Source organism: Panthera leo, chromosome C1, assembly GCF_018350215.1.
Source record: "Panthera leo isolate Ple1 chromosome C1, P.leo_Ple1_pat1.1, whole genome shotgun sequence".
Lineage (NCBI taxonomy): Eukaryota > Metazoa > Chordata > Mammalia > Carnivora > Felidae > Panthera > Panthera leo.
The window spans coordinates 11,999,592-12,012,017 of NC_056686.1; the positions used below are offsets into that span (position 1 = coordinate 11,999,592).

The following is a 12,426-nucleotide window of genomic DNA, read 5'->3' on the forward strand; positions in this document are numbered from 1 at the left end:
CCCCTCCCCCACAGGGCCACACCCCTGATTTGCTCCTCTTCCCGCAGGCCCAGGTGGTGGCACTGGAGCAGGACCAGAGCCCAGCCCGGCTGGAGGCCGCGGAGCAGCAGCAGCGGGAGGTAGAGCGGGAGGTGGAGCGCCTGCGCAGCGCCCAGGTGCAGACAGAGCGCACCCTGGAGGCTCGGGAGCGGGCCCACCGGCAGCGCGTGCGCGGGCTGGAAGAGCAGGTGCTCAGGCCTGGCCGGGTTCTGGCCCCGCCCCAGGATATTGCAGAAGCGCCCTCGGGGGGAGGAGCGGGAGAGGGCTGGCTGTGACCTCGGGTGGGAGCAGTCGGCGGCACCTAGGACCGAAGTGGTCCAGGGGGATCTGTGCTGGTCTCCGTCGTGGCTGGACACGGGCTCAAGTGATGTCACCGGAACTCCGTCCCCGTGCTGTGGCTCTACTGTCCTCGTTGTCTCCTGGGTGGCACACGTGGCCTCAGCAGCCCCAGCCTAGGTTATCCCGACAAGCTGCCATCCCAGAGGAAAGAGGGGGGCCTTTTTCCTTAGAGCAACAGCAGAAGTCCCAGGGATGACCCTTCCTGGCCTGCTTAGTCCCTGACTCCTTCCCAGCCATCCCTGACCTGACGTGTGCAGGACAAGGCTGCTTGGGTAGGGCCAGGCCTGGGTCACAGGCACCCCTGGTGGGGCTGGTGCCAGGCCTGCCTAAGTGATGAGAGTGGGGACGGGTGGCTCCTGACAAGATGCCAAGGAGCAGTCAGCAGCTGCCACGTGGGTCGGGACGGAAGGGGTAGGAAGCACCCTGGTGTTTAATGAGACCCATTTTTTCCTGAAGCGGGCAGGATTGGGTCCCTTCTGGGGTCCCGGCTGCAGCCACATGCCCCTTTCTCTGGCATCAGGCTGGGGACCAGGCTGGCCCTACTTTCTCTTTCTTCCCAGGTGTCCACACTGAAGGGACAGTTGCAGCAGGAGCTCCGGAGGAGCTCAGCATCCTTCCCCCAAACCTCCGGCCCCCCAGGGGAATGAGCCCCTTCCTGGGTGGCCCCCTGGCCCAGAGCTCGGCTCAGGGTAGGGAGGAGACAGGTGGCCATGCTGGATGCCAGGGACTCCGGTAGCAGCTTCTTAGCGGCATCCGGGGCCCCACCTCAGTCCAGTCCCCACCCCTGGGATGAGCATCCAGGTCACCTGAGTGTCTGAGCCAAAGCCAGGGGGTCGGGGAGACCCCCTTGCCCCTGGCTGGCCCTAGAGCATGGGCTCATGGGAAAGAGGAGGGGTGCCTGGGAGTCAGAGACCCAGACCCTCTCCCCCGGCTTCCCAGAGATCTCTCCGCCTTAGTTCAGAGTGTTTGTCAGGAAATTCCTCAGAGTCCCTGTATTTTTATACCTTTTTACAACGTTAACTGTTCAGAACTGTTGTTTTTTTGTAACAAAAGACCCCGTTTTCTAAAAATGGTTTGTACAGATGCGTCCCCTTACTTCAGTGTGCCTTCCTCCACTTGAGAGATGGGTGGGGAGACACAGGGGGCCTGGGGCAGGGGTGCAGGGGGAGATGGGGTCTTTGGAAAGGCCCGTGGCACTTTCCGGCCTCACAGGATGCTGGCGTGGGGAGGTCTCCAGGGTCCCGCGCCACCCATCCCATGTGACAGATGGGGCTGCTGAGGCCCAAACTGCACAGCCCGGCTCTTTCCAGCCACAGCCTTCTGGCCCCTTTCTCTGGCCCCTCGTTAGGACTGGGCCCACCCTCTGCACCGTGGCAGGCCTCTCAGGCAGTGTGCGGGCCTGGGAGTGAACGTGGGCCTTGCCCTGGCTCCGCTGAGTGAGCCTAGCAAAGCTGCGTGACCTCTCGGAGCCTTGGTTTGCTCATCTGTAAACTGGGAACGTGCCTCACAGGGTGGTTATGAGGAGGCGCACGTGGCAGGTGCTCAGGGTCTCCGAGGAGGAAGTACTCGTCTCCGTGGAGTCTGATGGGGTCGGGTGGTGCCCCCCGCCCTGCCACTTCTAGCTGTGGCTCCTCGGTGGGTCACTTAATGCCTCTGGGCTTCCTGTCCGTAAGGTGGCGATATTACCTGTGCCCGCCACATGGGCCTGTCTGGAAGGCACACGGGACTGCGTGCTGATCGCTCACGTGGAGACTGGGCCTCTATTTCTGCCCCCCCGAACTCGCGGCCCTCCCCCCAAAGGCGGATCTCAGAGCACACCTCCCATGACCTGCTTTATACCCTATAAACACCTCTGCGCCTCCACATGGGTGGCCTCCCGTCTTGGCCTGCATGCAGAGGCAGGGGACTCACGCCCTCACCGAGCAGCCCAGACAGTGAGAAAGCTGTATCCCTGAACCTTCTATTTCCAACGCAGCCCTCTGCAGTGCCCCACCCCCGCCCCCGACGCAGGACCTGGAGGGGACAGTGGTCACGATCCACCTTTCTGGGGTGGGGGGGGGGGGTCAGCTGAAGCTGGTGGGTGAGGAGGCAGGACTGGGACCGCAGAGGCAAGGCCACAGGTCACCTGAACGGTCCCTTCTCCCCAAGGGGCCAGGCAGCCTCTCAATGAGGACAGGCAGTGTCAGAGACACCTGGCCACCCGCTCTGTGCTCCCAACTGAGAAATGACCAAAGCTTTTGTAAAAACAATTTTAATTTTGTATAAAACAAAGGTGGTCTATGCCCGGGAGCTGTAGGAAGTCCAAGCAGACCGGCTGGGGTGAGGGGCACAGCCTACCTCAAAGGGGCTGGTGGGCAGGGGACTGTCCTGGAGGGACTGAGAAGGCACATCAGAGGCCCAGGTCCCACCGAGAGGCCTGGGATGCCCCTCCTCCGGGGCCGAAAACTGGGCCGTGGGGAGCCCCCATTGTGCCCCAGAGGTGGCCACAGACTGGGGGAGGGGCCTGAGACAAACCCCCAGGGCCACAGTCCACTAACTTTTTACAGGATAAAAGGAATGTCAGGCTGGGGAGAAAAGCACCAGGTGAGGCAGGGCCCGAGGGCCCCGGATCTGAGGAAGGCCCAGGGCTTGGGGTGCTGGCTCCGCCCTAGCAGCCCCCGCAGCTCCTCGCACAGGAGGCCGCCACGGACTGGCACAGGCCACTGCTGGCCATCACGCCACATTTGGAGAACTTGTCCCGACACAGGTCAGCTGTTGCGGGGGGCAAGGAGTCGGGGTCAGGGAGAGGCCGGTCATGGGAAACCATCGGCCCCTTCCCGATCCCGGGACAGGGAATGTTCTGAGGAGAAGCAGCCGGGAGGGAGTTCGGGAGCCTCCCGAAAGTGGCCGTGGTGCAGAACACGGGTTTAATAAACACCAGGTGGACGGACAGGAAGAAGGGCGGCGAGTGGGTGTGGGGAGGGGGAAGGTCTGGGGGTGCAGGCCTCCCTACCTCGGAGGAGCTCCTCGTGGGCACACACCGTGCGGACACAGATCTCCTTGTTGACCACGTACACGCGGCGGAGGCTGGGGGGTGGAGCCGGGACGGCGGGGTCACCCCCGACCCCACCAGGGGGGCTCCACGCATCCCCGCCCCTAGGCCTGGGCTCACGCGAGCGGAGTTCAATTCAGGGTTCATGCTCCCCTACAGTCCCACCTCGGGCCGGGGGGCACTGTGGCTGCCTGCCCTGCCCCCCAAACCCCACCTGTGCTCACCTGTAGAAGCAGACCTCATTGAGACACTGTTTGCAGGGCTTGTGGATGGAGTAGAGGCGGGTGCACGGGTACTGTTCCTCGCGGCAGTCTGGGTGACGGGCAGGATCAGACTAGGGGCCGCAGCTTGGGCGTGGCGTAGCCCCAACGATGCCCACCGAGACTGGCTCTCATCGCGGGGTCTAGGTCCACCCTGCACCCTCTGGCACAGCGTGGGCACACGCACACACACGCGCACACACACACACACAAGCACAGACAGCATTGCTGGGGCTCCCAGGGCTGCCCGATTTTATACAATACATGCATACACGCGCAAGTTTGCAACCACGCTTGGAAGCATGTACCTGAACAGGCATAAGCTCAAACACAACCGCACCCACACACAACGGTTACCCAAGTCCACACCAACCAACTGGGCCGGGCTCAGAGGAGTACACGCGGACACTGAGCTCACGGGAGCGAGAGCAGCCTGCACGGTCTGGCCGTCTCCGGCTCTCGGTGGGGGCGGCACGGGGGCTGGCTCAGCTGGCCTGGGCTTCTGGTCCCCTCTCTGCCTCGCTGGCCACGAGCACCACCCACTCCTGCTGGCTGGCAGGCAGGCAGGAAGCCCCCAGCACGCTCCCTCCCTCTTCCCAGTGTCTGGGGGTGGAGGGCCCTTCCTGAGGCTGCGACCAACTGGGGGGGGGGGGCAAGGGGGGCGTCTCCCAGAGCTTCCCGGGGGGGCCCTGCGGTTGCCTAAAGCACTGGCCTGTCTGCAAGCCCCCGACCCTGCCATCGGCCCGGCAAAAGCAAAAGGCTTGTCTGTCTCTGTCCCATCAGCGCTGCAATCAGCTCTACCCCCGCTGCTGAGGCCGTGCCTCTGTTTCTCCAGCTGTCAGGAAGCTCTTACCCAGAGGCCCAGGCTCCGTGGGCTCTGTCTCCGCATTTCCTGGTGCTGGTGTCAGGAGAGAAGCAGGCAGACATCACTGAGAGGGGTCCATTCAGGGCACCAGCCCCGCCCCGGCACAGACCCGCCGCTCCCAGGGTTGACAGGAGCTGGCAGCCTACCTGGGGTGGGGGCCAGGACGACTTCCTGCCGGACTTGCTGCTGGGACTGGAACTGCTCCGCAGGGGGCCGAGGAGTCACCTCTGAGTCGGGCGGGCAGGCGACAAGGGGGTCCACTCCATCTCTCCACCCCAGCGCTCAGCTGCCCGCCCCCGCCGCCTGCCCCACCCCAGCCCTTTACCTTGATAGTCATAGTAGTCCGGTTGGTCTAAGAACAAAGATGAATGTGAAGTTGCCGGGGGGGGGGGGGGGGGGGGGGGGGGGGCAGGCGAGCTCCCGGTCTCGGGGGGCACAGGAGGTCACGGCTACACCCAGGACCACCCCCTATGACTCCCACCACCCTTCCCCACCTGGTCCCCAGCTGCGTCGTGCACACCTGGGAGCCAGGCCTTGATGATGTGGCCGGGTGTGGGGAGGGCTGGGCGGGGGGCAAGGCCCTTACCTATCTGGTCACTGTAGTGGGTGTACTGGACGTGTTCCGGGAACGGAGACAGAGAGTCTAGGTCATACTGGCCCTGAGCCAGCAGGCCCGCTGTGAGGAAGCAAAGCATGAGGGGGTGCCCTGCAGGGAAGGACAGCACTTCTGGGAGGACAGGTAGAGGTCCCAAGGGCAGGCCGGTGAGACCCTAAGATCCTACCACCCAAGGGATCCAAACTCCTTCCTCGACCCTTACAGAGGCCCTTACAGAGCCGGCTCCTGGGCACCTCACAGACCTTTTCTGGCCTGTCCTCCCCTGCTAGCCTCCTGGCTGTTCCTGGAACTCAGCACACTCCTGTCTACCCCAGGGCCTTTGCACTCGACTTTCCCTAGGCCTGTGATCCTGGGTAACTTCTCCTCCTTCAGATCTCAGCTAAAAATTCAGTTCTGCCCAAAGGCCGTCCCCGGCCTACCCACCCTCTCCATCCAGTTCCTCTGTTTACTTCCAACCTCATGCTCAACACGCTGGCACTTATCACGCCTACTTGATATAGCAGCCTCCCTTCTCTAGACAGGCGGCACCAAGAAGGCAGGGGTATGTCTGCCCAGGTCATCATTGTACCCCAGGGTCTAGCCCAGTGCGTGGCACATGGTAGGAACTCAGTATCTGTTAAATGAATAAATGTTAGCTATGGCAGGGCCTTCGATCCCTATGGATAACTCCTCACTTCACCAATAGGGATCACTCTAAAGTCAAGATTGCATGGTGGGGGGTGGGGGGGTGGGGAGGGGGTTGGGGTTGGGGTTGGGTCCCAAATGGGTCTGGAACCCGGACCTACAGACTCCCTGCCTTGGGCACCTCCCCCTCCTACACATCGGCTTCCTCCTGGAAGGGAGGGAAGGCACAGACTCTTGGTGCCTGGGTGTGTGCCCACTCTCCAGAGCCCTGCCTGGCTGCTGCTGTGGAGGGTTGGGGTGAGGGCTGGGGAGGCTCATGCTTTGGGAGGGGTTGGCCAGTACAGTCTGTGGTCCAGGAGGTCCCGGGACCGGGGAGTTGAGTGCTGGCCACAGGGCACAATAAAGGCTCACTGCCAGCTCCCAACCCCCAGCCACACAAGGGGAGCCCCAACCCCAGGAGCCACTTACCAGGCAGGAACAGCAGGAAGAGGTAGGCAGCTCTCATGGCTACGCGGTGAGGCAGTCTGGGCTGGTGTCAGGACAGCTGGAGGGGGTGGGGGGGCGGGCTGTAGCTTGGACCCACTCACCCAGGACTGTGGAGCCCACCTCTGCTCCCCGCATCTAGCCCGGTGAAGAAGGGGGTGCTGGGAACAGAAGCCAGGCATAGGGAGTGCCGGGAGTAGGGCGGAGCGGGGGCCGGGTCTACATCTGCTGTCCCCGAGGGCCCCCTGGGTGTTCAGGTCCCAAGTCACAAGGCCCCCAACCTCGCTCCAGAGTTGATCTTACAAGCGGACGGAACCCACCCTGCCCTTCTCACCGAGGGCACGTTTCTAGCCCCCCGCTAGCTCTGACTCTGCTCTCCTGGCCCGCAGCCGTGCCCGCTTCCGATTCAGCACCTCCGGTGTCTGGCGCACTGATCATGGAAACCCTTGACCCCAGGCCCATCCTCAGGACCCCAGCCCCTCTCAGCCACCATCATAGCCCCGACTCTGCAGCGTCTGCCAACCCCACCACCTGTTCCCAATTGCTCTGCGGGGAACCACATGCATGCATGGGCCCCAGGGGCCGAAGGGCAGCCAGGCCCGGGCAGGGCTCCCACCCCCAGAAGATTCCTCTCCTGCCAGGCCTCCAGGCCTCCTAAGACCTGGCTGTCTTCATCACAGACTCACGAGACTAAGGTCTATTTGTCTGCAGCAGCAGGAAACGCTCAGGGTGGAGTCTGAGGAGAGATTCTCTGGATCCTAGAAGGGCAGAGCTGGAGGGGACAGTGATGTCACCCAGCCCAGAGGCTCTGAACCCCTGAACACTGTATGACAAGTGTTGTGTGCGCAATTCTGGGGGGAGAGGGCAGTGGCCCTCAGCCTTCACCAGGCTCTGGAAGTTCAAGAACTCCAGCCTTTGGCCACACAGTGGGCTTGGCAGGGTCTACAGGTCCCAGCTCAGTGGGGGGGGGGGGGGGGGGGGGGGGGGGGAGGGGGGGGGCAGGCATCAGCCTTCCGCCTGGAGCGCTGGGAGAGAGTCCATGGGCTCACCCATCCAGGAAGGCCCCTCCCACCACACAAAGGGACTTCTTCCAGACGGCTAACTGGAGACCTAACTGCCACAGGGCGTCTAAGGAGAGAGGAAGGACGCTCGGGCATCTGTCCCTCTTCGCTCCCAATCCAGAACCTTCCGGGACCCCCTGCCCGGCTCATACATTTACCATCTCCCTTCCTTACTGAGGTGGGGGTGGGGTGGGGTGGAGGAGAAGAGACCCACCACTCAGGCTGCCCCGGAGGCAGGGGACCTCGGGCTCCCGGTGTTCCTATCCCGAAATCCCTTGGCCCTCTCTCAGTAGGAGGGACCCAAAGACCTGGAGCTCTTTCCCTGTAACTCCCCCCCGCAAGGCCTCATCATCCCCTCCTTGTCCCCACGGGGCTAGTGGCAGCCAGGCCAGTTGGAGCTGTCACCACTCAGAAGGAGGCCCTGAGCTGGGGCCTAAGAGGCCTTAAGAGGTGGGGTGGGGGCTGTCTGTCCCCAAAGCCCCTCCTAGGCCTCACAGCCTCCCGCATGGAGTCTTTTCCTCCCCTGGAAGGTCTGGCACCCAGGCCCAGGCTTACTGGGGGCAAGGGGCCCCCAGGGCAAGGGGCGTGGGAGTCCTGGATCCTCCCCGGGGCCACATCTCCAAGCACTGCTGTCTAGACTGTCGATTTTGGGGTGTGGGGGAGGCCAGGACCTGCCTAGAAGGCGGCCCCCCTCTGGCCCCTTCCGCAGCTGGGGACCCCACCCCGAGGCGTTCGTGGGCAGGAGGGAATGAGCGGGGCCTACTCAGAGCCCGGCCCCCACACCGCCCCGCGGGGAGGCCAGCCGCGGTGCGGTGCGGCCGGAGGGGACCAGATGTGGCCGCCGCCGCACAGCTGGGAACAATCAGCCACGGAACTTGCTCGGCGGCTCCCCACGCCCTCCCGGTCTCGGGTCTCCCTTTGTCTCTCTCCGCCGCTCTAGCCCGGCGGCTCCGGCCGACGCCCCCACCCCACTCGCCAAAGTCCAGCCTCCCGGGGCGAACGGGAGCCCCCCCCCCCCAACCCCGGCCCCGACGCCCCCAAACGGGCCCCCCTCCCAGCGACCCCAAACCCCCCAAGTGTCCTCGTAGCATCTGCTCAGACGGCCCCGGGTTCGGGAACTCGGGCAGCCGCCCCCAGGCCTGGGGGCCCGCAGACCCCTACACCCCTGCCTCCCCCCACCTCCCCCGGGACCCCCTCCCCCCCACTCCCGAGTGCCGCCCTGCCGCTCCCGCCGCCAGGCCCGCGCCTACCTGGCCGGGTCACTCCGCCGCCCGCTCCGAGTCCGCCCGCGGAGCCGCCCCTGCGCCCGCTCTGAGCCCCCCTCCGGGCCCCCGACGGGCCGGCGCCCGCCCTCCAGCCCCGGAGCCGCTGGGTCCTAACGCGAGCCCCGCCCGCCCGCCGTGCGTGCGGGTCTCCAGCCCGCTTCGGGGGCGGCCCTGGGGGAGGCGCCCCAGGAGCCGTCCTCACGTCTGCGCCGACCTCTGGCGGGCAGGACGCCTCTCCAGCCTCCTCGGCACGTCTGGGCTGGAGTCCAGTGTGAGGTGGGTTTTGAGGACGTGTTACCCCGTTTCACAGAGGAGGAAACTGAGGCTCCTAAAGGCGATACACCCGCCGCGACTCAGCTCTCCCCTCTGGCTTCTCCTACCGTCCGGGACAGCCTTCCGGGCCTGCTTTCCCTCCTGCCTCTCTGGCTCTGCCTTCTGGGTATTCTTAGCCAGTTCCAGGCTGGGGGCTGGCTTCCATAACCTGCATTGCAGACCTCGGGCCACAGGCTACCAGGCCTGGCCCCATGCATGTCTCCAAGGATCCAACTCCAAATTCATGACCCCTGACCCTCCCCCAGACCTGGCTGTCCTAGAGGTTCCCGTCTAGGGAGCAGTCCCCGCACCCTTCCATTACTCAGGCTTCCTCTCTTGCTCTCAGCCCCTGCGTCCAATCCAGCACCCGGCCTCTAATCCTGCTTCACAATCCTTTTTCACATGGGGCCGCTCTCTCCGCTGTGCTGTAAGCCACCATTAGCTCTTGCCTGGACTCTGTAATAAGCTCTAATCTAGGCTTTCCCCAGTGGGGCCTGCCCTTCCAGACCCACCTCTGACACTGGCCCCCTTGTGCTTAAAGCTTCTGCTGGTTTCCATGGTACCTGGGATCAAGGCTGAATTCCCCTGTGGCCCCCAAGGATCCTACCCTTCCCCTCCCGTCTGGCTCTGCCTCCTGGTTCCGTGCAGCCACAATGGCCTTTTGGTAATCTCTCACTAAACCCCTTCCTCTGCCTGCTCCAGGACTTTTGCTCAAGCTGTTTCCTCCTCTTGGAACCCTGGTGAGGTCTGCCTCCTCCCGGTTATAGAGCAAACCCTCCCTTCTTCAGGGGAGCCTTCCCTTTCTCCCCGTTCCGCCCCTGAGCACTTTCTGCTCTACTGCTCACAGCTGTCCTGCTGCCCTATGTCTGTGACCATGTGAATCCTGCTCCTCTCCCAGATGAGCTCATGAGCTTGTGCGCCACACGAAGACAGCAAGACGGCGACAAAGTCTGTTTTCGCTCATCCCTGTTGATGCTCATTAGGCACAGCGCCAGGCTCAGAGCAGCTGTTCGGTGAACATTAACGGAATGAATGAACGTGCACTCAATTCTCCCGGGAGAGCCCGCGTGGGGGGTGGGGTAGGTTCCTGCCTCTGGGCCAGTCCTCAGCCCTGCCTGAACCTGGGGCAGGGGCTCAGGCTGGGAGGACGTGGGGGTCTCCTTGCCCCCAGTCAGGCACCCCACAACCGCCTAGCCCTTGGACTCTGAATCCTATTAGGCAGGACCTCGATATGTCTCGTGTATCATTTGCTCCCCGGTGCTGGTTTGGCAAATGAATGAATACCTGCCACCCCCTCTCCACGGTCTATCACCGAATAGCAGGGGCTTCTGCTACCTGGAGCCCTGGGGGCCCTGGGGGCCAGCACAGCCCTCCCTGCCCTCCCTTAGCCCTTGCCTGCTCCAGGCACAGTCCCTCTAGGGTAGGAGAGGCAGAAACACCTGGCAGAAATGCTGTTCCCTACACTTGACAAAAAGGGGAAACAGAGGCCCCAGAGCTTGCCACTCTCACGTCCTGGCCCCCAGATTCTCTGTGCTGCTTCTACCCACTCCCCTGGCCCTAAGGACCCAAGCAGAGGCGGCAGATACTTGGGGAGCGGGTAGTGGGTGTGGGTGCTCTCATGACCTTGGAGATTCGCTCTGTCTGTTCACCTCTCACACCAGGTTACAAGGTACATGTGCAGAGGCCAAGTTCTTTTCTTTTTTAAATTATTTATTATTATTATTTTTTTTTTTGAGAGAGAGAGAGAGGGAGAGAAAGCACAGGAGGGGCAGAGAGAGAGAGAGAGAGACACACACACAGAATCGAAAGCAGGCTCCAGGCTGTGAGCTGTCAGCACAGAGCCCGACACGGGGCTAGAACCCATGAACTGCGAGATCATGACCTGAGCCGAAGTCGGACGCTTAAGTGACGCAGCCACCCAGGCGCCCCTAGGCCAAGTTCTTTTGTACACTGTGGTAGCACCTGTGCCTGGCACATGACTGTCCAATAAATGCGTGAACCAATCGGTTGAGGGATTCGAACCCAGCCTCTACCCGGGTCCTCCAGCCTCCACCACCCCGAACTGTTGCTGGTTGACGACTCCGTGCCCGGTACAGGAGGTCTGTGGATGTGCCTCATGTTAGAAATTGCTTTTTCGGGGCGCCTGGGTGGCTCAGTCGGTTAAGCGGCCGACTTCGGCTCAGGCCATGATCTCGCGGTCCGTGAGTTCGAGCCCCGCGTCGGGCTCTGTGCCGACAGCTCGGAGCCTGGAGCCTGTTTCAGATTCTGTGTCTCCCTCTCTCTGACCCTCCCCCATTCATGCTCTGTCTCTCTCTGTCTCAAAAATAAATAAACGTTAAAAAAAAATTAAAAAAAAAATTGCTTTTTCACGCTAACTCGGATGTAAATTAAAAAAAAATAAATAGGGGCTCCTGGGTGGCTCAGTCGGTTAAGCATCCGACTTCAGCTCGGGTCATGATCTCACGGTTTGTGGGTTCCAGCCCCGCGTCGGGCTCTGTGCTGACAGCTGGGAGCCTGGAGCCTGCTTCGGATTCTGTGTCTCCCTCTCTCTCTGTTCCCCCCCTGCTCTCACTCTCTCTCTCACTCTCTCAAAAATAAAGATTAAAATAATAAAAAAAAAACAAAAACAAATTTCTACTCCGAAAAAAAAGAAAATTGCTTTTTCACACCCCACATCCTTTCTGCTCAGTTTGATTCAACATTTACTCGGTTCCTGTAAGGGCAGGCCAGGGATGGTCCCAGGACTCCCAGGAATGAGGTCGGCGGGGGGCTTCTGGAGGGCAGGAAGCAGTCTTTCTTTCCCGCTCCTTTCTGCCCAGCACTCGGATGACCGAGTTACATCTCCAGATTGGGGCTTGGCCAGGGTCCCACTGATGGGATGAGGTCAGAAGCACCCACCCTTCCCCGGGGGACAGTGCACGTGGTTCGGGCTGGGAGACATGGGCTCAGAGCCTGGACCACAAACACGGCCCAGGATGCTGGGTGGGGGTGGGTGGCGGATAGGAGGGAACTGCCCCGGTCAGATGCCTCCTCGGCGCTGGCACAGGAGCGTGGCAAGCGGGTACTGGAGTCAAGGCGATCTGGCCCCACCTCCGGCAACTTGTGTGACCTCTGAACCTTAGTCTCCTTATCTGCAAAAGGGGAATCAGATGCCGCAGTCGTAAGGATTAAAAGACGATGCGTACAAAATGCTTGTTGGAGGGGCGCCTGGGTGGCACAGTCGGTTAAGCCTCGGAGCTTCCGATTCTGGATCTCGGCTCGGGTCACGGTCTCACGGTTCCTGAGGTCCCGCATCGGGCTCCGCGTTGATGGTGCGGAGACCGCTTGGGATTCTGTCTCTCCCCGTCTCTGCCCCTTCCCCACTCGTTATTATAAATAAATTAAAAAAAAAGAGAAAAACAAAACCCCAGATGCTTAACGGAGGACCAGGCACTGCTCAACCTGAAAACATTACCGTCCCACGAGGAGACGGAGGCCCGGAGAGGGGAGTCGTCCACCGTGACCTGAGGTGCTCAGAGCGGACACATGCCA

The 12,426-nt window shown here is 62.2% G+C and overlaps 2 protein-coding genes across 5 annotated transcripts in view; one reads left to right on the plus strand and one right to left on the minus strand.

Annotated features, from left to right (window-relative positions):
* The window catches only part of CROCC (ciliary rootlet coiled-coil, rootletin), a 45,585-nt gene extending 44,135 nt beyond the window's left edge, over nucleotides 1-1,450 (plus strand). For 3 of the 4 annotated variants that reach the window (XM_042950994.1, XM_042950991.1, XM_042950992.1), the window contains 2 exons: nucleotides 48-227; nucleotides 939-1,450. In XM_042950994.1, the coding sequence (XP_042806928.1) occupies nucleotides 48-227; nucleotides 939-1,025 (267 nt within the window). In that variant the 3' untranslated portion in view covers nucleotides 1,026-1,450. Of the gene's footprint in view, nucleotides 1-47 lie in introns of all 4 variants that reach the window. The other variant, XM_042950993.1, reaches the window with a different exon arrangement.
* A 1,191-nt stretch (nucleotides 1,451-2,641) lies between these two features.
* On the minus strand, nucleotides 2,642-8,634 carry MFAP2 (microfibril associated protein 2). The gene is made up of 9 exons (XM_042951431.1): nucleotides 8,569-8,634; nucleotides 6,243-6,318; nucleotides 5,121-5,210; nucleotides 4,860-4,886; nucleotides 4,681-4,761; nucleotides 4,523-4,567; nucleotides 3,634-3,721; nucleotides 3,371-3,444; nucleotides 2,642-3,129 (listed from the first exon to the last, which is right to left on the minus strand). The coding sequence occupies exons 2-9, from the start codon at nucleotides 6,277-6,279 to the stop codon at nucleotides 3,026-3,028; spliced, it is 546 nt and encodes a 181-aa protein (XP_042807365.1). The 5' UTR covers nucleotides 6,280-6,318; nucleotides 8,569-8,634; the 3' UTR covers nucleotides 2,642-3,025.
* Between the last annotated feature and the right edge of the window lie 3,792 nt (nucleotides 8,635-12,426).